We start from the raw sequence: 25,726 nt of genomic DNA, 5'->3' as shown, positions 1-25,726 counted from the left end.
TTATTCCATCAGTTCCTCATAAGATTGCCCACCCTCCCATGTTCCAACATCCCCGCTGTGCCCCTTGGCACTGATTGAAGGCTGCTGCAGCCCAGCCCTTCCCTGCTGTGGGTCACTTCTTCCTCAGACCTTTTGGAACCCCATCAGGAACCTGGCTTCAGGCTCTCCTCAGGAGATTGCAGCAAGCAATCCATCCAGATTTCTCAGTGTGATACGAGCACAGCCTGACAGCCAGGCTAATGTGACCCCTTGAGTTCAGCCAGGATCCTCACCCAAAAGCAGCGAATTCCAGTATCTGAATTCCAGTCAGCACAAGCCCACTTTGGTACAAACCTTTATTAGCTGACACCTCCTTGCCACAGCTATCATTGAAACAGCTGACATTCATATTTTACAGGTACCATAAAAAGTTACAAAGTATAAACTATGCTGCATAGTCCACAAAGTAAAAATACTCAGGAATGACTTTCTGTCAACAGAATTTGGCACAGAGGTGTTCACACACGAGGGAACAGGCAGGTAATTCATCCTGAGTGTGTCAGGGAGGCAGTGTTTGCACGGTTTAGAGGCAGAGCTTCTCCTGTTGATGGATGGCTGGCTTCTCTGGGATTACCTGTGCCATTAAAAGGCACAAAGAAGAAACACCCCACGAAGCAGGCCCCAGGCAGTGTGGCATCCCCACCAAGAATCTGAGTACTGCCCAGTTCTTCCAGTTGCAGCTGTGGGAGGGTGTGTCACCATTCCTACCAGCTCCCTGCCCTTGCTTTGTCCAGCATGAGCTGCAACTGGAGACTCTTGCTCCAACAAACATGGGCAGCTTCCTCGTGCCTGTAGCAGCGCTGGGATTGGTGCCTGTGGTAGCCAAAATGGGTCTGTGGCTCCCAGGGCTCTGGCCTTTAGGCTCAGAATTGTTTTATAGATCCACACACTAACACACAGGTCAATACCTTAGATAACACCATGTCTGTCACATTTAGAGACAGAAGTTCTACTTTCAAGTAGTCCTGGGTGCAGTAGACAATAATGAAAGGTACTTTGGAAGGACCATCATAAGCAATATGCAGTGGTAACTGAGCAACAATAAATATTTGAGTTGTTTGGAGATTCTGTTGTTTTTTGTTGGGCTTTTTAGTTTTTGGTGTTTTTTACCATCTCCATTGTTACAAAACAATGACAATATCAGTAGCCATAGCAACACAATCCCTACTTCTTCTTCCTAAGCCAGTTATGGATGGTACAGAGAGCCCACAGATAATTTCCTCATGGAATTCAGAGGAAAGCCTGTTTATAGGGTATCCTTTGGACCAGATATTGTCCCAAAATCAGTGTCCACATATTCCCAAGAAATTTTGATTAATTTAATCAACAAAAAAAAAATGTTACTTTCCATCCTCAACCCAATGCTAATATTTTTAAAATTTACAGCCTGATTTTCTCTATCATTAAGGTAATGGAAAAAGAGCAGACTGAGAATGAGAGGAAATATCTCATTAGAGCAGATGATCTAGGAGAGAGCAGTCTGACATAGACTCCAAATTCTTCTTTCATGAATAATCCTCACTGCTCATCAGGGCAGGCAATAAAGAGTCAAATCCAAAGGAAATTTCACATAGCTGACTAAGAAAAAGCAAGAGCTCAGGGGTCATCCGTCATTTGCACAATCCTCAGGACCCTGAGACCTCTTCCCAGGTAACAAACCTGCCATGTCTGATCTCCCTAGAAACATGCCCTTTCCAGAGCTGAAACAGTCCTGATTTTAAGCTGGTGTCAAACTTGCAAAACCACAGTGCTTCCTCTTCCCAAACCCTTCTCCTAAACCCCATTTTTGCTGAATGACAAGCCAGCACTCAGTATTTTCCATGCATAGAGACCAGAGATCTCAGGCCAGGGAAAGGTGGGCAGAAAGTGAGGAAGCAAGATGCCTACACCACAGTGATCATCAGTGATCAGCAAAGGCATGGAAAGGGAGGGCAAGCACACACGGTACCAAGCTCAGGTAGAGGTGGATTGTGGGCACATTGACAGCAGTCTGTCAGGGAAGAGGGGCTTCTTCAAGCACTGAAATTCCAGCCCTGGTTCCCAGAAAGATTGTGTCATTGTAGGGAAAATGAGAACACGACTCAGTGTTGGCTCAGTGTTGTTTACATCCGGATGACAAATGGGCACTAGAAGGAAGAGCCCTCTTAAGGAAACCACCTTGTTGCTGGAGGGCTTTTTGAAGCACATACATCTGCTCTGTCTGGCAAATACTTGTTTGGCTTTGGGATGTTGGTTCAGCTGGAGCTCAGTCCATTTCCACTCTTTTCTTTAAACACCTTCAAATTGCTAAGATATTTTCTTTCCAGAGTTCTACCTTGTTCTCAAGTCTGTTTCTTCTAAGAGCCTACAGCCCATTGAATACACAAGGTGTCCAGTGCTGCTGTTCCTGGAGCACCTCAGTGCTCAACTAAGCCAACTGAAGATACCCAGGCTGCCTGACAAGCCCATGCATGACCTGTCAGAGCACCTAACTTATGTAATGTTTAGGCACCAAAACTGCTTAGAATAGAGCAAACTCTTCACTAACATCAGATCTGCAAAGTCTGCAAGCAGATAAAAAGCATTTACAAATTCAAGAATTTATCTCATAAAAATTCAGTAATATATTACAATTCTTCCCATGCACAATACTCTCCAAGACCTAGGCATTTTCACTGAAAAATAGTTTGGCTAAGATTTTTTTCTTTTCTTTTCTGAAGTGGATATCCACATTTAGGATAGACCTTTTCTCAAATTCAGGCACCTGGTTTATATACAATGCATCCTCTTAACCTGCTGCACCCTAGAGCTATGCTCACACTGCCTCGGCACTGCAGCTGTGTCACCCTGCAGCACCAGCTTAACACACACTTCCCCACATCTGTCAGTGGGGGAAAAAAAGGCATTATCAAGTACACTTTCCTTGGTGAAATTTCAGAACTGACTGAACAAATTTGGCTCCCTTTCCTTCTGCGCAAGTGCTTGACATAGGATCATTTTTAATTTGTACAGGATGAAGAGTTCACATGATTCCCTCACTTTTCCTGTTCTGTGCCTGCCATCTCTTCTGAAGCTGAAACCACCAAAGCTGCTTCATCTTCCAAACTTATGATCCAAAGCACAGATTGTCCAGAAAAGTCACATCATTCAGTGCTTCCCACCACCCAGCACACACATACACACAAAAATCTCAACACACTGTTCTCCAAACGGAAGGTTTGCTCTGCTCCATGACTTGGACAAACCATTTTTTCCAGTATCCTATTCAGGGCTGAAGGCTCCTATTTATTCTTGAATTCTCATGTAAGTGGTTTACAGTAGCCATCTGCTGAAATCATACACCTTCATTCCTGTGGAAAAGCAGCAGGGGTTTTTGACGTTCAGAGAACAATCTGATATCATGTTTGATAAATGCTGGTAAATCTCTCAACCTCTAACCAAAGGCTTCTTGGGTTTATACTTCTGCTGCTGATCTCCTGCTGGGGCAATTTCCTATGCTCAAGCTGTGGGTAGGTACCATGGTGGTGAGAACATCTGTGTGGAGTCTCTCACTCGTATTTCTGGCACACATGAACCTAAAAGGACAACTCAAAATAGCACTGGCTTCGAGGCTTACATCCCAATGATCCCTCCCCCCACTGCCCAAGAATAAGATAAAAATCAATAAATCATCTAATAATCCATTCTTAAAAGTATTCCTTATACAAGGATAATTACAGATTGCTAAATGTGGATTGCAAGAAAGACATCTTTCAGCAGATACTGTTTCTTTGCACGAGATTCGGAATTACAAATTGTAATTTGCTACTCGAAGATGAGAGACTTATGTGCAGGGATGCCATAATTGCTTTTGTGTTCTTCAAATAATTTCTTTAGTTTCTGTAGATACAATGCATGTAGCTGATCAATCTCTTCAGTGGTGGGGTTCAAGTTCTGTTTTACAGGGATGGGGCTTCCCACTGTAAATCAAACACAACAGCATTAGTGTCATTGATATCTCTTTTTAAGCAGAACTGCTGTCCTTTCTGTAAGAGCTCCACCACAGCTCCCAGCCAGATGGCAGAATCACAGCACAATTTTCTTATCCTGGGGTCTGATCCTGCCTTTCACAAGCCTGAGTCCTGGGTCTGGTTTTTCACTTCCTTTTGCTCAAGTTCAGGTAAAATTAATTAAACCCCACCCCAGCATTTCAGTTTGGCAGCAAAAGAGTGAATGAGAAGAGAGATAAACTCTAACTTGAAGGAGCAGTTTACACTTCAAGATACAATCCTGTGTGTTATGTGCTGTCTAAAAGTTCAACACAGTATTTAAAAAATACACTTTCTCACTGTCTTCTGATTTGAATAGTAAAACTACTCAGTGTGAGGAACTTGCTTAAGAGGACAGTGGTGCCCTCAACCACACAGTCACATGAACATGACTGAAGGAAATATTTATCTTCCAATTTATTGAAAATGGATATCACTGCACCAGAAACGTTGTTGGTAACCTCAGCCTAGGAAGGGGTAGCACATAAATCCCCTAAACCCTGTGAGGTGTCTCTGAACCATCCACTGCCCACAAATGTCCCTGGAACCAAAATGTTATCCAGACACTGTGCAAAAGCCCACTACCTGCAGGTGACTCCATGGGAATCCAGAGGGCAGCCTTCTCTTCCACAAAAAGCTATGGCTAAAAAGTGGATTGCTAAGAGAAGTTTCCCATGATCTCAGTCTTTCCTGTGTTGTTCAATCACCATTTTTTGACAGCTGTTCTTGCATTAGAAGCACTAAGACCTTAACAGACCCGACGGGGATTACAGAGGAAGTCTAGAAAAACAGAGCTAAAAGCACCCTCAGGAATTTTCCAAAGGCACCTGAAAATTCCTTTCAACAGATATTGCCACTTCAGATTGGATGGTGATGATTAAAGGGAAGCCTAGCCAGAACCACAAAGAGCTGAGCCTACATTTTCCTGCTGCAGCTTCAGCTGCCACCAGCTCTCAGACCCTGTGTGGTGCTGAAACTCAGACTTTACATGGCTGGGGTGGGAACCCAGCCCTGCATTGAGCAACACCTTAGAGGGGTGTGAAATCAATATACATACAATACAGGATTTCCAGAGACAGGACAGGAAAGAGCAAACAGACCCCAAGCCCTTCTGCAACAGTCTCTTCTCCCAAGAGTGAAGATTTCTTGTGGGACTGAAAACTACACTCATCCCTCTAATATTATGTGCAGCTTTAAGGAACTTGCTTAATTTGATATTTTAGACTTGTTTCTATTCCTGAAAAGAAGTAATAAAAAAAAAAATATATAAAAATAAAGGAAAAACAAAAGTACTTCACTCATCAAGCCCCAAACACTCAAAGTTCACAGATCTTGGCTTAGCTGGATGGCTCTTGGATCCATGGCTCCTGAAGCAGGACTGAAATCACCCATACCTGGCCACGTTGGCAGCACAGCTGATCACCTCAGGTGAGCTCACTGTGCCTCTGCAGCTCTCAGGAGCTGAGCCAATGCTTTCAAAGCCATGTTGAGCCATACCAAGAGCACCCCACACACTTCAAAGGACACAGGGATGTTGTGATAGTTCTCAAACATGGGGGAAGAGACACAAAAGGCAAAGAACCTCGTGAGGTCTTACAGGTCCTGTTGCAAGACTCGAGTCTTGCTGATTTGTAGCACTCCTGTGCTTTTGTCATGATGAAGAAATGCCTCAATGAATAAGACATTTTAAGCTTCAGAACAGTCCTGGTGTCATCAGCCCAAAAATAAAAACAGATTATAGATCTCATCCAATACATCTCATTCCAAAGCTTTGATAAACTCTTTGGCTTTAAAATAAGTGGCATTTTTAGCCTGCCTATGTATAATGCAGGCTTTAAAAATTAAATATTTTCAAGATATTCAACTGCATGAACTGATAAAACACAGATCTGCTTGAAATTTCACATAAAAAGAGCTGTTTTTGTCTTAAACATTTTTATTTGTTCCATACTATGATCAAGTCAACCACATATAAAGGGAGGGCCACCTTCAAAGTCCCTTGTGGAACACCAGAAAAGCTCAATTTTCTTTAGTTCACTCAGGTCAGAATCTGGCTAAAAATGATTTATCAAAAAATTTACAGACAGACAACAATTGCCTTTGCATGAGACCCAGAATGACCTATTTTGCAAAGGTATGGTTGTCAATAGCACTTGTAAAACCATCAAAAATATGTTCAGTTCCACACTCCAGTGAGAGTAGATGAGCAGTAATGAAAGCTTTTGGGGAAAAACACTCTCCCAAACTGCCTGGCATGCACACTCACAATTAAACATGACAGGCTCTGTCCAAGGGAAAAAACCAAGAGGGAAGGAAACACCTCAAGACCTGCAAAGCCATCCAGGTGGCAGCCTGCCCAAGGGCTGTGGCACCACAATGCATCCTCTCCCTTTCCTCCTGCATCTCTCTCTCTGTCCTGAAGAGCACCAGGTCAGGACCACATAAGCACCTTCCAGTAGCCCTGCTCCAGAGCTTTCCTGGGGTGGCTGTGCATCAGCTGGAACATCCAACTGCTACTTCTCTGCAGAGCTAAGAAATTAAGGTTCTGGGTTTCTCACAAAACAACTGCAGCATCCAGAACCCACAGCAACTGCTGCAGAGCTGTGGCAGCCCTCTCATAAAAACTGGACAACACTTGGATTTCTTTATGGACTGTCAAGGATAGAAACCTATGGATAACTGAGAATGAAGAGTAACATTTGGGCTGGGACAGAAAGGGGAAAGGGAGAAAAGAACTGCCCCCTTTAACTGGGAAGGACAGTAAACCTCACATACTTGTTTTACATGCACAGTAATCAATTCTGTTAGGACAGATTTATAAATTTATAGATATTAGCAGCACACTGATGAATTTCAAAACATTTGCAAACACATTAGAAAAGGTGCAGGGAACTTACCAACAGTATGAATAGGTTGCCTGTAAGGTATTAAGCCAAAACTGTACTGGAATACTCCTCTAGCATGAAATAGTGGTAAAGCAAAGCCCATTATCTTTTGCAGCTTCTCCTGTACATTCCTGAGCCATGAACCTTTGGGGTTTGCAACTTGCTTGAATAGTTCATTTTCACCAAAGGAAAACACCGGGACCAGATGAGCCCTGTAAAACAAAGAGGACACTGAGAATTCTACATCAGCCTGCACTTACACTTCAATTCACATCAGCAGCATGGAAACAGTTTCACAATAACCAGCACAGAGAGTTTCAGCAGCTTTGGATTTCATCAGCAACAGGCATTCAGCTCTTCTCATGTGCAGCAGCTTTTTGGATGCCTTGGCTGGTTGGTGTTTTAAAAAAAGAGTAACTGGCACACAGCTAGCAACTTGCTTTTGGCAGTATTTAGTTGGTTGATACCTATTGCAATTTGTGACTGTTTGGAATTATGAAAATGAGTAATTGCACATATCATAAGTGTGTCTTTATCCACCATTATTTCAGCAAGTCCACCTTTGTTCCACTACATTTTTTTCCCTTGGCAAGCAAAGAAGCCTCATTGCTAACCTTATAATGATCTCAGCTGGATGGCATCAAAAACAGATCTTGGCTTTCCCTTGTCTTTTGACTGTAGTAATGCGTGCCCTTGATTTCAGCACAAAAACCATGATAAAAACCAGACACCCTCACAGACACGAGTGCAATGCCAAATTCCTCCTCTGCTGTCCAATTCCTAGTGAAACCCTGCTTCCTCTGGACTTCTTCAGAAACAGTAGCACTAATCCGTTATTATCAGAGGTCACATCTTACCCACAGAAATTGCATGAACCCACTTTGGCTCTTGCACAGACTAGTGAATTCTCATTCAGTTCATGAATTGGCCTGGAAGGAAAGGCACTGACTAGCTCCTGGACAAACTATTTGAGTGGGTAGGATCAGTGCAGCTGTCTTCAGCAGGTAAACCCCATCATTGTATTTAAAACCTTGGCTGCAGTATGGTTTTTGATTAATGCTTAGTTTCATTAACTATTCTACAGAGTTTAGAGGAAAAAAAAAACCCAGGGTAATCCTAAGCAGCCTCTGAATATTTTAGGGATGTTTTATTTTCTTTACTTAAATCTTGATTTCTGTATCTTAGTTCTATTCTGTTGGCACTACCTTTGAGAAAAACCTTACTGCAAAATAGAAGTATTGCTAGAACATTGTCAGAATGAATTTCTGCAGAGCTGTGAATGCCTGAGGAGGATGCATTAAGGACAGAGCTGGCTGGAAAATGCTGTGGACAGTCAAAATCCACCTGTACAATAAAAAACAACTGCTTCAACAGCTTCTTTGGCCTGAGAACTTACACAACTATCATTCCCACATACTATCCTGACTAGTGTCTGCTCAAAGTTTCTTTCTCCAGTGGATTTATCACCCTGCCACCTGTAAAAGAAATATCATAAAGCCTGGTGCTTACTGTGGCTGTGTAAACACTCCACTTTTTACTACAACACAAAGACAAACAGGAACATCTTGTGGTGCAATAGCTGTGGTGTCCTGACACTGTGGGATTTGTTTTAATCTAGTGAAGACTTTTGCAAGATGCTATGTAGGAGGCTGAGACAGAGAAATAAGTAACTTACGATTGTGAAATTAAAGATAAGTTATCTGATTCATCATTTGTTTTGTGTCTTTAGGATTTCTTCACTTCATATCAGGTATTTGTACTACCTTGGACCAAAGTGTATTTTGCAGAAGTGCAGAGGATTTTTGCTGACATATTCAGGCCACATTTGACAAACCCCTAGCTGAGGAACACAGCTTTTCTGTGCTGGCAGCACAGGAGCCAGGGCCACAGAGTACAGCCCTCTGCACTGCCCCTTCCTTCCTGTGATGGTATTTGCTGCTGCAGACCATGAGCACCAGGAATGTGTGCAGGCACTGGTGGCAGATGGGTCATCTCATCTGCATCCCATGAGCCTCCCTTGCCCTGTCATTTCCACTTGATTTGGAAATTTTCTTCCCATTTTGTTAAAAACAAGACATCAAAACCAGAAGTGATGCTGAGTCTTTGGGCAAGAGCTCTGTTGGACTCACACTGGCCCACTGCCCTGCTGGGCAGATGAGAAGTCAGCATTCCTGTGCTTCACACAGAGGCAGGTTTTTGTGCTGGTGTTTGTAGGAATGACCTGGAGCCTGCTGGTTACAGTGACCATGTGGGTTGTAGCCCTCAGCCACTCAGGCAGAGGTAGGAACTGCCAGCCAGGGGAGGGCTCTAGACAGCCATGACCCTTTTAGAAAGACAAGGACCATCACTGGAATCTAAGTAAGTGAAGGGGTAATGGGGCCATTCCTGTGTTTTGTAAGTGTCCCACTCTTGCTATTATGTGTTGGAGATACTTTTGAAATCAAGGTCATGAGAGGCACAGGTGTATCTGATTTCTCAACCCAAATCAATTTAGATGAGAGATAACCACCAACAACCTTTGTGATATTACAGACCAGACAGCTACCAACATACTCAGAAAAAAAAAAGTACCTAATATTCTTCTAGTCTTTATGGTTACAACAAATAAAATCTAGTGACTGTTGAGGATTCCACTGAATTAATCAGCAGTTGAGCAAAGATTGAGTAAAGACTCACTTAGGCAGAAAACTCCTAATTCAAATACACAAGATTTTTTTCTGGGTACAAATTAGATTAAAATGTTACATTCCATTAGCAAACAAATTCTTTATGAGGATCCTAGTGATATGTATAAGAAACATCCTTAGAATTTTGGCACAGAACAGTTTCTAGAACAGTTTCTAGTTTTTTGCACTCTGTGTAAAAGCAGAGAGCTCCTCTTCTCAGAGACTGCCTTTTCTCCAGTTAATAGCTTAAAAAGCTCTTACAGATTTCTCAAAACAAGTATTTTTTTCTCATTGCTTCACATGTCAATGTATAATCCTGGGAGCTGTCCAGAAAGTATAGCCAGAACAAATAATTGGTTTCAATATTTCTAATACACAAACCATCTAGACCAGACCAGAACAAATACAATAGCTTTGTGTAAATCACTCAAAAGATACTGATACCATCTCTGTTTAATTACATACTGATGGCTGCTTGATTGTAAAAAGTTACCTAGTTTTTCTTGAGATTTTCACCAAAAATTCCCAGGAATTTAGTTTTGCAAATGGCAATCTTCAAAAGAGAGTCTTTAGAATAACAGTGAAAACAAATCTTCCTCGACCATAATTTTCAGTGATTTAATGAAACAGGGCCTGGCTATCCAATTTGTTTGCTTGTTTGCTTAAAATGATAAAAAATTTCTACCTTATTGTGTCTTCAATTTACAGAACAGAAAGAAAGTCTGCCCTACTCAGAAAACCAGCCAAGATTTACTAATATTTTTTCATAATTCTTACTCTCTGCAAGAAACAACCGAAATAAAACAAGATATGCTAATAACACCTACTGTTACAAATTATGAAAGTCAAAGCGAGTTTTCAACACTCCCAGATTGGATTTAGGTGGACAGACTGGCTCCTGTGCCAGACATCTGCACATTCTTAGATACTTAGACTCTTTCAAATTCTCTAATTTTATATAATATGAACTATATTTAAGAATCAACCTGCATTCAAAGCAAGCTTCATGGAAGACCTACCCATGTTTCAGGGCCATTTTAATAAAGCCTTTCCTCTTGAGGATGTTCAAGGTCAGGCTTCCAGGATGTGCATTCAGAGATTCCTCTGCTCCTCCAATCACAATGACGGATGCATGGCCACCTCCTTCATTGTTCAGCACATGTGAGACACTTTCCTTGGATGCAGAAACCATTCCTTCAGGAGAAAACATTTTAAGAGTGACCACTGGATCTTCATGTACAAGTTCAGTGGAATTTAAGAATATTTTTAAATATAGAAATGATGTTTCAAAATTATAACAGCACAGAACGGGTTTCAAAGGTTTGTATTCAACCTCCTCACTCTGCAATACTGTGTTTTGGGCATGTGCTTTGATTTCACACTGATGATTTCAATGCTGTTGCCTATTGCAAGAGTTTTGAGTTCTTCAGGGTGTGCTCTTCTGGCAACTTAACTCCCCCTCAGAGAGACTCTGTGCCCAAGAACAGAGGAGGTGAACGGCAGCAGATACAGCAGATACTGCTGAGAGGCAGCAGCTAAAGCTGTGCAGCAGGTGGATATAAACACAGGCACAGAGGGGTTAACAGAATATACAGAGGACTTGTTAACTCAAACATGGAGTGCCAAGAATACCCCTCCATTCTTTTCAAAGCTATAAAGCAGCAGCTCCATCTAAGGCAATGGCATGACATCATTAGAAGAAGCAGAAAAGACTCATTTCTACCATTCCTAATAGCTGCATCAGCTCATTCTCTATTAACCAAGCCCAGGCATTCATCAATATTTATGCTAAAATAGTAGATTATATGAAGCTTTTCTGGTACTCCTGCTGATCCAGACACTTCTAATCAGAGGCACACTGCTGTACAAGACTTTATTATCTCCTTAGGTCTTGCTCTGGACTTGGTGCTTTGAAAAATCCCTTTTCCAGCAGATATGCACCTAATCTTTCAAAGGTTCCTTTTCCTTCTTGCTCTAAGTTTTATTTCAAAGGTTTATAATGATCTCATTTACCCAGAAGCCATGTTCAATTACACTGTGTTGAATTAATATAATCTAAGTGACAATTTAGAGATCAAGTCTAGTTTATGTTGTTGGTTTTGCAGAGCTGAAATTTTGGATGTGCTGCTCCCTGCTTGGTCTTTTTTCTAATAGGGACATTACAATGTGGATTATAAGAATTTTGTGAGAGAGGGAAGATGCCTGGGATCTACATTTGAGAGCTGACCACCAAGAGGAATAGCTTGCAACTGGAGCAAGTCCAGACATCAGTAAAAAGCTACATCCATTTGCCACATATGCTTTCACAGTCACCGCTACTCTGAAAATGCAGCTGACCTGAGACTCACAAGTAATTCAAGTGATGCTCATTCATGTCAGCATGCATTTTCCCTGGAAAGGAAAGCAGAAGCTGCTGCCTTTCCCCAGGACAAATGTGCCTCCTGCTGAAGCTGAGCTGTCAGGCTGCACACAGGGCAATGCTCTGTGCAGCCCGGGAGTGACGCAGCTGTGCTGCCAGAGGCAACAACTGCACGCTTTAGACAGGCAGAAAAAGACTGGGAAATGAAACATTGTGCCAGGAGCATGGCTTTCAGGACATGGAAGATTTTGCAATTGTTTTGTGATTTGACTGGTGACCTGTAATACACCAAAGGTCCCCTCTCATTTATCAGCTGCATACCTGTGAAAACAGAGCTCCAGTGCTGGCTATTCTTTAGTGTTTTTTACTGCAGTCATTACTCATTCTGCAGGTAAATATTTGTTCCCATGGGTCAAGATGCCAAAAACATGTAAATCTGACTTCCAGACAATGATTAAAAGACAGTGTTTAAAATTGCAATGTTCTACCATTGCCAATCCCTTGTTTAGCAATAAAGAACACCCTTAGAAATTACATTTGCACGGAAAGGCATTCTCTGATATGTTGAAGTATGCACACATAAGTAAATCTGATATTAATCTGGGCAACATCCTAGACATGTTTCTGTGAATGAAGCAGTGGAACAGCTTCTCTGAGATTGCAGCGTTTGTGTTGCAGTCATGAATAAAGTTAAAACTCTGCCTCCCAGACTTAGTCTTGTGTATCAGAACATGCTTAAATGCTGTAGTTGAGTGAATTTAAGTAAAATAACTCCTGTATTAAACCACTGGGGGGGAGCGCTGGTGCTTATTTCATTCTTCTCATTTTCCTGTTCCACCAACTTGATTGCTTGTTATTTTTTTCTTTTATTACTTAGTACCCATCATGAATATCACCCCTTTTTGACAAATGCTTCTCAGAACAGAGCAAAAAACTCTTTAGAGTTTACATATCAATTAAAATTACCCAGATTTGCAACATGGGATTTCAATGAGAAGCAGGTAATTAAGTTCTGAGTATAAAGATATTTGTAATGTGTAAGATTAAGCCCTTCGGGTAAGAGATTAGCCTGAATTTGTTTTACGTGTGCCTGCTAAATAAAATTACAAATTATTATGTCCTTCTCTTTTTGTACATAATGGATACTCAAGACTGCTGTCTGATAGCTCAAAGGAAAATCAAAAATTTATTTTCAGAAAAAAACAACAGCTCAGTAATATAGTTTATAAAACTATTAGTAAAACCTTCCAAAATTTTTTGCCACAACAGTTCATTATAAAATAGTGGTTAAATTTAGCACCCACACTGATCCTTCTGAAATTACTTATCATATATAAGTAGAGGAATAGGCTCTACATTAGTAACAGAAGCTAAAAGATGGAACAACAGCTGAGACATTCTGCTTTTACCTACCAGCACACATTATGTATTCTCTGAAGAAGGGACAGCCAAACCAGATGGGCATGATATGAAGATATGGAGTAAGCCCAGGAAATAAATTTTTGAAATGAGATTCGGTGCAAAAGTTTCCAAAGGCTCCAGCTACCAGGACCCCATGTGGGTGAAAGCCAAGTAAGTAGTTGTGATTTGGGTTCAGTTCTGAAGTTTTTATAAGCTGAAAAATAGAGTCAGTGGTGGGCATTATAATATTTACCTCAAAAACAACAGTCATGGAGATTGCACATTGACAGGACATAGAAGCAATGACAGTGAATTTCCTTCTGAGCACTTAAAACTACTGTCCTGCTTTACAGATAAACACAGCTTAAATAGGTGTGTCAGGATACCATTTAGACACCATTTACAGTCTAGCATTTACTGTCCTGAAGCACTACCTTGTCACCCAACAGTCCAACGAGAAAACCAGGCCCTGTCCCTTTTGTCACTAAATCTCAGATTTCCCATGCTTTAGAAAGAAGTTAAGTTCACCCTGGAGCGAGTATTAGAATTTTAGCAAAGATAAGTCTTAGATGCGTGCCCATGCTTATGGCTATTCAAGCTGTTTGTGAGAAACCTTTCACTCACATGAATGGGAAAGTATTCTCTGAAGTACTTCCAGACAGTCCAGCTTCTGACCCACTGGGACCGTCTGCCCCCAGCACATGGTGTTTCCCAGTCGAGGTAAAGCCACAGCAGGTACAGAACAGCAAGGAACCAGAAGTTGCCCAGAATCAGGATCACAAAGAATCCACAGCAAAACTCTGCTACAAGAGACAAAAAATGAAAGCATAGCAAATGTTAATCACATCTGTGTCCTTTTAAGACCTGGATGCCCAGCCCTGATATGTTTCTACAGATTTACACAAAATGCACACAAATTGAACTCAGCTTATTCAACATTGCGTTGTTACAGTGAAGGTGAAACATCGCAAGGGTGTATCACCTCCATCTATTATTTCTTCCTCTACTGCATAACTGGATGTTTGGCAGAGAGCATCTGGTTTACCTAAGGCAAAATAAAAGGAGACAGCAAGGGCTAACGAGGATGTAATGCTTCAGGGAGTGAGAAGAAAGGAAAGCTGGGTAAGGAAAGAAGGGAAAGGAAGCCATGGCAACATCTCTTCTAATTACAGGGATGTTGGGTAATCATTTTCTCTTTCTAGCTTCACTACCTATAATATGGGGATGGTAGTTCTCCTCCCAGCCAAAAGTGCTGGGTCAAGGAGATGCACTAGACAAGACCAAAACATGAAAAGGTCCCACTTCAGCCACTTAACACGTCAGTCAATGGAGAAGTTCAGCGCTGCTATGGAGGCACAATAGCAGGCAAGTCCTGATACTTTCAAACCCAATTAAGTTGAAATTGTAACATCCTGCTACAATAGTGATACAAAAGAGTTGTATTATACACAATTCAAGGAGCAAGAAAAAGCTGTTTGGTTAAATATAATGTGTTACTTGTGGCTCAACCTTGAAATAATTACTCAGGGAAATCCTATGGAAACTTTACGTTTGTAGAACTTGCAGAATTTTAGTCTTGCAGCGTGTTGAGCAGCCCTGCTCTGAGATGTCTGAGGAGTAGAAGCTGCTGCTCTCTGCCCTGTGGTACCCCTGCAGCAGCCTGCTTGCTCTACCACCTCCTGAACAAACCCCATCAGGCTCATGGATCAGATGCTGAAGTCCAGGTTGCAAGGGAGCCAGGGCTTTAGCATCACATACAAGCAAAACAGGACCTAGTTCTCAGTGGAAGACTCAATGGGCAGAGTTGCAGGAACCCAGCGTTTGTCAGGGATATTTTAACAATGCAGAAGCAGTACTTTGTCTCACAATTGTGTGGCCTTCATGAGGGCAATATCCTGTGAAGTCCTAGAAGAAGTTACACCAGTGAAACATACTGAACTAAATACACCACTAAATAGAGCACACTTTAAAAGAAACAACAGAAGTACTTCAGGCAATAATTTGGCTCACACAATGCAAAATATTATCAGAATAAGCAGATGAACCAAGAGTAAAACCCACTCATCCTAGTTCAGATCACCTTCATTCAGGAGAGATATTACTTGGGTGTTGAAAAGTCAGTAGATTCCCTAGACTATGCAGATTTCAAGCTGAGATCTCAACTTGGTCTACAGGCAGACTTGCATTTCCTCCAGTCTGAATATTTACTTTTTCTGTACTTTAACCAACTTGCTCCTGTGCCTAGTTTGACTGTGCCTTCAAAATAAAATTGGATATCTTGTCTAGAAGGGGATGAACATTTCCAGCAGGAATATGAGCAGAAAAATATGGAATTGCATTTGCTCTGAAGAAGGGAGAAGGAAATGACCATAAAGAAAAGCAGGAGCAGGATAAAATCTACCATTTTCAAGGATACTTCATTCTTCAGTACAAAAGTTCACTGCTTCCTCCTCAACAAGCAACTTCAGTCTTACACAGAAAAGCATTTGAGTAAAAGCTCTTGAAAAACACCACTGTTAACTGAGGCCCACAGACCCCCAAAGTCAATGTGGAAAACTCACAAGAACTGAAACAAGTTCTAAGGAACATCATTAGTGCAGGACAAGTAACACAGGTGAAATATGACACTCAGTTTCTCAGGGAATCCCACTCTAGCACCACTCCAAAATAGGGCACAGAAATCTATCGAGGAAAAGTCATTACCTGTTTCTTGAAGAAGAGATCCTGAAATTATAGAAATTTCTAGGAAATTATAATATGGACAGGACGCCAAGGTTCTTGGTTTAAGTTTGAACAAGTATGAGAAGTTTTTTTTCCTAGCTGCTATAAATCAATTAATCTGCTATGCAAAAATTAGCAAGTATTTATATTTCCTACCCTTCCTTTCAGAAGCACTTTCGACTTAACAGAGAATCAATCACATGGCTTTTTAAACACAGAATCACATGGCTGGCTTTTTACTCTCAATTTGCTAGCAAACAGCCGAAAAGAGCTTTGTAGCCAAGCATCCTTGCTGTGAGAGCTAATTACATCAACAGTGAAAAGGCCCAGACAGCAGTACCCAATCCTATGCAGATAAACACACACCAGATCAACAAACTGCTGCTCTGCTTTAGCTAGGACACCTTCCTGAGTGTACACAAGGTATGGGGAGATAAGTATACTGTTAGCACTTCCTAAGGGGAGCACAGCATCCTGTAGGACTAAGATGATTAGTGCATTTCCAATGAGACATGTGAGGCGAATTCCTTTTACCATACCTCCTCATTATTTCAAGGAATTAGCAGTCTGCAAGGTGATGAGCTCCCCTTAGGATGACTCAAACCCAATGAGCCTATAAACACAAACCTGATGTTTTCTCCCTCAGACAAGACAGTGAGTAAATAAATAACAACCATTTTAGCTAAATACATAAACAAGTTCCAGGCAAAAGGTGAATAACTTGGGATTTGTCATTCTACAGCATCATTGTGTCCTTGGATGTAGTCCCAGTATACGTTCTAAGTGTAATTTTTTGGTTGAACTTGAATTAGAGCTTTGAAAAATCTCTCTGTATATATATATATATATATATTGGATTTTGGGGATGGGTGAGGGGAAAGGAGGAAATATAGATTAAAAGACAAATCACTGGCATGGAACTCTGAACACTGGGTTTGTGAATCAATGTTGGTGTGTCACTTCTCCTCCATTTCCTATTTACAACATATGGATACTCATATTTGGCAACAAACGGATGAAAACCACTCTGTGTAGTGTTAGCTACCAGCACTGAAAGCCATCCTGCCCAATGGTGTTTGTTCACCTGATTCTTCAAACATTAATCAGGCTCTAAGCTTGCAGCTGGGGGCACCAAATTTATAAAATAGTTAAATACCAGAGATAGGAAGCAGGAAAAGAGCACAGGTTAAATCTGGAAATTGGAAGGTTCAAAGTCATTTGGAGTTACTAAGGCATCAAAAATGTTCCATTAACATCAGCTGTGAAAGCCACCAAATGCAAGATTGTTCCTAGGAGAGAGGGCTCCCATTCTGCTCAGAGCAGTCATGGACAGCATGCCTGGGCAGTGCAGGCGTGTCCCTGGTGCCAGGGGTGCTGGTCTCACCCCAAGCAGCACTACAGGCTCTCTGCAGTGATCCAAAAACTCTGCAAAGGAGCTCACTCTGAAATCTCAGGACAGCTCTGAACACTGAGCTGGTTCCTGCCATGTCCCACATACAATTAGCAAAGCTTTCTCTAAACACATGATGCTGCTCTGTCTTAAACGAGCTGGAGATGTTCAGAATTCAGCAATTTGAACCTCATCCCACCAAGGACACGGTAAAAAAACCCCATCTTTATCCCCCTAGCAAATATACAGATGCAGAAGTGATTCTTAGTATTGCCCCTCCTGGGGCTTTAGGAGTATGTGTGTGTGCCAATACACACTGCAAGGTGAAAAGCTCATTTCTTACATCTGTGGACACAGGGGAAAAACAAAAACCAAAAAGGAAAATGACATTCTTCAACAACCATGTTGATGTATGTACAACAACAGTGCTGTTCCCATCCTTAGTTTTCAGAGCAGCAATGTCTCTGAGCTAGGTTGGGAACAGAACTTTGGAGGGAACACAGAAGAATTGTACCATGATGTTTTCATCCCTAATGAATATCTGCTCCTCGCTATCATTCCTCAAGCTACCACTGATCAGTGGATTTTGCCATTAAAACAAATTTCCTCACTTACAGGATACTTTCATGAAGAAAAAGGAATTAATCAGCCTTAATTTTTGAAAATATTCTCCAAATTATTTATATATATCATGAAGAAAAGGACAGAAATTCAAATGAAGGAACAACTACAGTAAATGGACTCCAATATTCCCAGCAAAATAAGACCTGAGACAATAGGCAATATCTGAGAATAGGCAGTCTGCCAAGGCAGCAGTAAGCAAGTTCATGCCTCTGCAGAATATTGCTCTGCAGCTTTTACATAGAAAGCCTTTTTAAAAGAAAATGGGGACATAATGTTAGTCCTGTCCTGTTTAAAGCCCACTGCTCTTCAATTCTGTCAACGAATTTCCACAAGTAACACAGGAACCCACTGACACTTTATCCATAGCAGATAAGGACTCCCCAGAAAAAAGGAAAAAAGGTGGGAGTTTATTTAAACTGACTGCACTGGAAAACTGTTGGCATCCCCAGGAATTTAGTAGCCATGGCCAGAACTGAGGTGGTTGGGCAGCCAGCATTTTTTGGATATGGGTCAGTCTCCTGTGAGGGCCTTTGTCAGGTTATTGGTTACAATTAGAGTCACAAAGATATCTGAGCATTCCTACCAAGGAAGCTGTATCTCAACAGTGCTGTGATAGCAAACACAAACCCTCAGCTTTAGAGGCCTGTTTTTGCTGAAATTTGGTTCCAAGTTCCCAAGACCTTCCACTAGCAAATACTGATAAACTAGAGATATAGAGCATTACACACAACTGACTTGGAGGTAGAGTGGCCTGGGTACCATAAATCCCCAAGTTACTAATTGCCAAATACCAAGACAGCATGCCAAATTTAGTCTACATATTTCCCATTTCTTTTCTTTCTCCTTAGGCATTCACAGTCACTTATTTTCACATAGAGGTTGTCAAGCTAGGGTCTCTGGCCTGACACAGAGACATTTTTTCTCATTATTTTTGAGAGATACAAACAAATATACACAGACATATGGTTAAATTCCCTCCCTAAGATGTAGGTAACAGAGGCAGCATTCCTAGAAATACTAGTCAGTAAGTATCCTGTTATTCTCTGTGATCACACTTTAGTCCCTATCCATAGATCACCAATAAACTTAACAGATAAATGAGCACAGAGTGACAAAAATAAGTAGAAATACCAGCCAGCTTGCTTAGGGAAGACTCTTGGAGTTTAGCTGAGTTTTCCCAAAGCATCAAAAGAGTTTTTTTAAAAAAGACTTTGAGAAAAACAAAACCATATTAGTTATTCAGCTGTAGCTGATGAATTAAATCAGCACCAGAGAATAAAACATCATGACATGTTTGCAGAACAGGTTAATATTTGCTTTAGCACATTACACTGACACCTTCTTTCTCAACACAGAAATCACTTATTATTCCAGCAGCAATCTCTCACTCTATGGCAAACGTTTCATCATTTCTATTCTTTTGGGGAAGCCAGATCCACAACTCAAAACTGTGTCCAGCAAGTTCAATTAACAGACTGCTTCATCCTACATGCACAGAAGTTTAATCACTAGAGAACAGGATGTAGTTTAATATATACCAATGTCTTCAGCATATTATTTTGTGGTTTTGTGCATCTATTAAAGCATACCTTATGTTATATACTGATTTTGCATTATTAAGGGTTTCACAAACAAATACAGGGGTGCCTGCATAACAGTCACTTCCTAAACCCCCAGTGAGGAGACCAGGGACACTGCTGGGCCCCAAAAGTGGGCCTAAAAAGATGCACCATTCTCACTGACCATCATCTTTTCTCAGAGAGGAACCCTGGTATCCCTGCTGGAGGGTTAAACTCTCATTTCCCTCTCTCTTTGTCTGGCCCAAGACTCCACCACTCCAACCAAGTTGCTCAGTTTTGCATTTGATTTTGTACATGCTCAAACCCCACACGCAAAAGCTCCATTTTCACATCAGGGGCACAGAAGTTAGCAGGAGCACATAGCTCACCTTCTAGCTTTACTTACTTCAAAAACGTTGTCATTTGATTTGTGTACATTAGAGAGAAAGGAAAACAAAAGGCTGAAGCACTGGGAAAGCAGCACTCCAACCAAATCTGACTGATTTTTCTTTGTTTTAATGGTTTTGCCTTTAAATGAACCCTTTGATCTACCTCCTACCTGGGTGCTACTCACCTCCTGATACAAACTGAACCTCGCTGACAGATGTGCAGTACTGAGGCACACACCTCACATACACCAAGGATAAATGCCCACTGCTGTGTGCTGTGTGAGAAACAGAAAATCTACACCTGTTCCCAATAGGAGGATATCAGACATAATGGCAAATGCAGCAAAATTAATTCAAAGTTCTTTAGAAAACTATTTCCAAGCTAAAAAACAAAGATTTCCTGCAAACACCAGGCACATCCGCTGCATTCATTGGCAGTGACAATTTCTTTAGTGCACATGAACCTGTGATACAAAAATGGAGGTTATGTAACCTCTTTGCTTTGTCAGTCCAGCAGCACTTACAGGCTTGGAGATTTTATTTCTCCTGGTGACTTTCTGCCTGGGGTTGGGTTGGACAATGGCACAGAGAGATCACACAGGCAGCACACAGCCTCACAGGCAGACATGGTGTGGGTGTTGCACGAGCTCGGAACAGGGCAACACCTGGCCCAGGACTGTCAGCCCCTGGCCAAGCGAACAAATCTCTAATAACTGTAATTACAGGCATAAAACTACCATCTGTAAAAATTTTCTGGTTTGGCCTTTTATAAAGTAGATACTACAACACTGCAAAACTTAATGTCTTTGCTGTTTCAGAAATATAACACTAAAGGCTTGACATTATGCTTCAGCCTGAAGCTGCTTAGGATTTGTGCTTAATACGGTGAGAAACAGCAAGACTTTAGCATTTGCCAGTTTTCAGTTTTAACAGCTTTAGTTTTCTAGACTCAAGATTGATAACACTTGTCTTTCAAAAGACAATTAAAACACTTTTCTCTTTCATGGAACTTATACCCAAACTTTTCTGGTCTGCTGTACTCGGAAAACATAAGATAGAAACCCACATGGCATTTTCAGCCAACACACGGTGGGAATCCACTAATGGGCTTTTCTCTCATCTAATCCAGAAACTCTCACATACACAGCCCAGTGTTTCAGAACTTATTTTTGCTTCTGGTGTCATGCCCCTGGATAATGAACAGGCAAATCACTGTTACAATGAAAACTTGTCTTTTCCCTTTGAGGGTGAACTTTGGCAGCTTGCAGCACACAACAAGGAAGCACAGGAACTTACAGCCAGAATTTTAAAGAGGTTCCTTTTGTATATAATGAAATTCTGTGCACATCTGTACAGCTTTTTTTGAGACAGAGGCATGTTTACTCTGCCTACACTGCACAGCAGAAGCAATGGATCTGGAGTACAGATCCAGCCCAAGCTGGTACACTGCATGAAGAAGCAGAACTTTGCTTGTACCAGGCTGCTGCTGCCGTTTTTTCAGTATTTGTAGACTGATTCACTCTTTCTACAGTCGGGATGAGATTTAGCCTTCAACAACTACTTCATATCTATATGTCAGGCCAGCTCGTGAGTCTCACAAGTAAGAGGGCATTTTCAATCATCAATTCCACAGTGTCAGAAAATCATGCAGCATTATAACAAAGCAAGCCTGGAGAGCAAGGGCATTTTACATTTTTCAAGATAAAACCAACAGTCCTCTATCCAAGTCACATTGTTCATTCTACGTTGTAATAGGCTCATATTCCCCTTACAGCTTACTCAGTGTGCAAAATCACTTTTTAATGCATCTCTCACCAGATTTGAAGAATATCACTGACCAATTCAGCTTTTGTCATTCAGGACACTAATTTTCAGAGTTCCCTTACTTGATCTGTTAGTCCTGTAGTTCATTTTACTAAGCTATGGCACGTTACAACATACCTAGATGGACAACTTTAGCAGCTAAGCCAGTACCCAATTATTCACTGCTCTGAACAGAATCCCTCTATCTATATCATGAATCATTAGTTGTCATAGGGTATTATCTGTTCAAGTTTTCACATGCAGATATGTAACACAAGACAGACAATCAAGATTGTGCTTGGCATAAACTAGTTCCACACACACATAAACCCCCAAAGAACACCTAAACCTCCAGCCTATTCTGTGATGAACTCACACAGTATTTCACTTGTCCTGAGGCATCTCCTCCCCGATTTGAAAGTGTCACTATTGAATCCAAAGCTTACAAACAAACAACAGCTGTTCAGGGGAAAAAAACCAAAACCAAAAACTGAAAAATCCATACATGGGGCACTCAAGAACATCAGAAACCAGCCCATTTCTCACCACTTTAAGTTATTTAGGATTTATCCACCTGAATTTTCCTGCAGCTAAGTGAAACTTTTTGGCCAGATCACTGGCTGCCCTATCACTGAAACTGTCTGCCTACAAAATGACAAGGTCACCTTGGTCAGCTCTAAAGATAAACATCCCCATGGTGCACAAACAGATAATTATTATTAGAATCAAATTGTTAATCAAGCATTCTTGCAAATCCATTTTTTCATGATCACATGAACTCACTATACTCAACATAACCGGCCATAAGACCATTTCCAAGTTGATTTTCCTTGACGTTCCCAGGCAGTGCCAGCTGCAGATGACAGCTCCCTACTTCGCCCACTAAACTACAAAGAGTCTTCTCAATCACTTCTAGTAAGCACAGGAAGATGTGGTTTTCTGCAGCAGTATTGCTACATTAGGGGAAAAAAAAGTTTCCTTCCACTGCCCCTGAATTTCCACTGCTTTATGAGACTGAAATAATGGCTCATGCCAAAACCTAATTCAATAACAGATAATTAAAAGTACAGACTACTTACAATGTAGCCACAAACATAAACTGTTTATCATTTAACTACATATAATTTGGAGGTAACAGAACATCTGCTGATTATTCTGTGAAGATGCTTCATACCTCCATACTTCCCCCAAATCTTTCATGCGTGGGCGAGCCTAAAAAAAAAATTAATCTGAAAGACATCAGACTACCTGAAGGATAATATATTTGCAAGACATATGAGGAAGATATGTGCCCATCCTTTTCTCCTTGTAAATCCTAGAGCATAGATGATCATGAAGTGTTCCAGCATTTCCAATAATACACAGGTGGCTCTGTACCTCAGAACAGACTGCTCAATAACCACTACCCAATTTATACAATCCAAGGATTTAGTCTCATAGAGTTAAGGATTTTCTTACCTTATCAAGTGATTCATTTCATCGAATTTGAGATACCTACCCATGTGAACTGGATTTTCTGCTGTGAATAGGTACTTAGTAATAGGTGTCTATTAAGATATTAGGAACATTAATTATAGAGGAATAATCAGTGGAAAAAGATTACCAAGTAGAATTAGCAACACTTTCATAAAGCCAGTGAGAATATTTTTCCTATATTTACAGAAGTGTCTGCATTTGAGTCAATTCACTGACAATGCCCATTAATTTTCATTACCTTGTTAAATGAGAATTTTATTGAACTACAGCATATAAAGTTATTTTACGAAATTACCAATGAAAACAGCATTAGTCATGTACCAGACTTGGTCACGTTCAATAAAAAAGTTGCTGTCAGAAACCTACTGGGCTTCTCAAGGAGGAGCCACAGACATTAGCTTTTTAAGATCATATTTGAAGAAGAACCCGTAGAAAGAAATAGACGCCCCAAAAAGAGGAAAAGCCATCCAAAGCTTTCACGGAAGAAAGAAGTGCGATGCTCTTGCCCGCCCGGGGATCTGCTCGCCCCCGGCCGCTTCTGCACCCACGTGGAGCCGCGGGCTGGCACCGAGCGATGCCCACGGGTAACGCCGGTCACCGAAAAAGCCGCTTCTCGCCCTTTTCTCTCTGGGGCAGGGGCAGGGAGGAGGAAGGCTGTTACCCAGAAGGAGGAATGAGAAGATCCACTGCAGCACGGCGACTGTCTGGATCCTCCTCTTTAGAGGGATATTGATGGGGGCAAACTCGACCTTCATGCTGTCGGAGAGCAGCGCGGGAGGCGCGGACCTGCCGGCTCCGGCTCCAGCCGCCGCACCTGCCCGCTGCGTGCCGCTCTGCCGCGGCCCCGGCCGTGCAGGAGGCGCCCCTCCCGCCGCCGGCGCTGCCCACGGCCGCGGGTCCGACAGGCGGGGACGGGGAGGCGGTGCCGCCCGCCCCGGCCGCGGGACCAGATCCCGGAGCAGGAGCGGGCAGAGCCCGGGCGCGGCTGCGGGGGCTGGCGGCTGCTGCACCGCCTCCTCCCACGGGTGGCCGGCGCGGCTCCCCCCGCCCACAGGCACCGCGGCTCTGCCGGAGCGAGCCCCGCGCCTGCGATCCAGGTGCGTCCGCACCCAGCACCTGGGCTTTTCCCCTCGGAGCGGCCGGAGACCCGGCACTCCGGGGCGTGCTTAAGGCTCTTACCATTAAAGAGCTTATGGAGCTGACCCAGAACTTAAGAGTTCCTGCAGTGTTTTGGAGTCAAGCGTTTCGTTTTTAATTAAACAAGAACACGCACAGCCTCCTCCCGCCCGCGGCGTTTCGCCCGGGGTGTTCGTGACAGGGATCGTCAAAATAAAACTTCGGAGTGAAAAAGAAACCACCCCCCGAAACTTGCACAGCGTTGCCTAAACTGACCCCCACTTCTGCACGGGGACGGCGGCAGCGCCGGGATTCCCCATCCTCCACGGGGACAGGGACAGCGCGGGGACTCACGGTCCCACACCGGGGCCGGGGACAGCGGCACCGCCGGGACTCGCGGTCCCACACGGGCCGTCCCTCCCGCCCAGCGCGGGCTGATGTCACCGCCGTAGCTGCCCGCCGCGGTGCCGGGGTTCGGCGCACCGCCCGCCCCCTTCCCAGCGCCCGGACGGGATCGGAGCAGACCCCCGGCCGCCCGGCCGCGCTGTCACGGCGCCGAGGAGCGCGGGGGGCGGCGGGCGCGGGCGGGGGGCTGAGGGCGGCCCGCGGGCAGCGCGGCGGGAGCGCGGCGGGGCCTGGCGGGTGCGCGGCGCAGGCGCAGCGCGGGCCCGGGCCGCCATGCCGACCGTCAGCGTGAAGCGGGATCTGCTGTTCCGGGCGCTCGGCAGGAGCTACAGTGAGTGCCCGCCATCCCCGCCATCCCCGCCGTGCCTCCGGACGCCCCCGCCGGGCTGCCATGGCCGCGCCGCCTCCGCCGCTGCCCGCCCCGGCCGGCGCGAAGCCCTGAGCGCGCACGGTGCCGCCGCCCTCGGTGCCCTGCGTGTCCCGGGGCTGTGCCGGGACTCTCGGGGAAGCTCCGGCCTCAGAGCGCCGGTGGCTCCCCTGCCGCCGGCTCCCGCCAGCCCACGGCACGGCAGGCACAGCCGTGTGTTATCCCTGGCCCCTTCGGGCCATTGCCCCGACACGCACTGCTCGCGATACCTCGGGAAATTGCAACCACGCGTCTCCGCATGGCGGTTTCTGGTTGGAGTGTCACTGTATGTTTCAGGATCTGGTTAAACGAAGAAGGAGAGAGAAAAGGGGAGAGCAGGCAAAGCGAGCAGTGAATAGCATGGGGTTATTCAGCTCTTCGTTCTCGGCTCAGGAAGCAGATTTAAGAACTTCTTGGCCGGAGAGGAGCGTTCAGTGGTTTAGACGAGAGGTGTTCAGCCCGGTGCAAATCTGCATTGTC

The 25,726-nt window shown here is 43.2% G+C and overlaps 2 protein-coding genes across 4 annotated transcripts in view; one reads left to right on the top strand and one right to left on the bottom strand.

Moving 5' to 3' along the window:
* Positions 1 to 321: 321 nt before the first annotated feature.
* Positions 322 to 25,726, bottom strand: MOGAT1 (monoacylglycerol O-acyltransferase 1). 3 transcript variants are annotated; one of them, XR_015773442.1, is made up of 7 exons: positions 23,981 to 24,129; positions 13,982 to 14,160; positions 13,370 to 13,571; positions 10,617 to 10,791; positions 6,944 to 7,143; positions 3,736 to 3,977; positions 322 to 3,593 (listed from the first exon to the last, which is right to left on the bottom strand). XR_015773442.1 is itself a non-coding variant. In XM_014256191.2 (6 exons), exons 1-6 carry the CDS (start codon positions 25,505 to 25,507, stop codon positions 3,823 to 3,825), a joined length of 942 nt encoding a protein of 313 aa, XP_014111666.1. In that variant the 5' UTR covers positions 25,508 to 25,726; the 3' UTR covers positions 322 to 3,822. The 3 variants fall into 3 exon arrangements, 2 of the variants coding, with proteins under 2 accessions (XP_014111666.1, XP_087917089.1); XM_014256191.2 differs by lacking the exon at positions 23,981 to 24,129 and adding an exon at positions 25,477 to 25,726 and having other exon boundaries at positions 322 to 3,977; XM_088060963.1 differs by having other exon boundaries at positions 322 to 3,977.
* The window catches only part of FARSB (phenylalanyl-tRNA synthetase subunit beta), a 37,241-nt gene continuing 36,594 nt past the window's right edge, over positions 25,080 to 25,726 (top strand). The window contains exon 1 of the mRNA XM_005527026.3: positions 25,080 to 25,171. Coding sequence (XP_005527083.2) covers positions 25,114 to 25,171 — 58 coding nt within the window. The 5' untranslated portion in view covers positions 25,080 to 25,113. The remainder of the gene's footprint in view (positions 25,172 to 25,726) is intronic.

This window comes from Pseudopodoces humilis, chromosome 11 (genome assembly GCF_049639895.1).
Source record: "Pseudopodoces humilis isolate 2021_Gansu_Grassland_sample_001 chromosome 11, ASM4963989v1, whole genome shotgun sequence".
NCBI lineage: Eukaryota > Metazoa > Chordata > Aves > Passeriformes > Paridae > Pseudopodoces > Pseudopodoces humilis.
Note: the sequence above shows the minus strand (reverse complement) of the source record. Positions and strands in the feature narration are given on the sequence as shown.

Bases quoted from the DNA above. Each gene is read 5' to 3' on its own strand.
- MOGAT1 (XM_088060963.1), bottom strand. From the start codon at position 24,074: ATGAAGGTCGAGTTTGCCCCCATCAATATCCCTCTAAAGAGGAGGATC. The intron at 7,144-10,616 runs GTAGGTCTTCCA...TTTGTTTTACAG, and splicing joins AAAATGGCCCTGAAACATGG to GGCTCATCTGGTCCCGGTGT. The intron at 3,978-6,943 runs GTAAGTTCCCTG...TTTGATTTACAG, and splicing joins GCAACCTATTCATACTGTTG to TGGGAAGCCCCATCCCTGTA.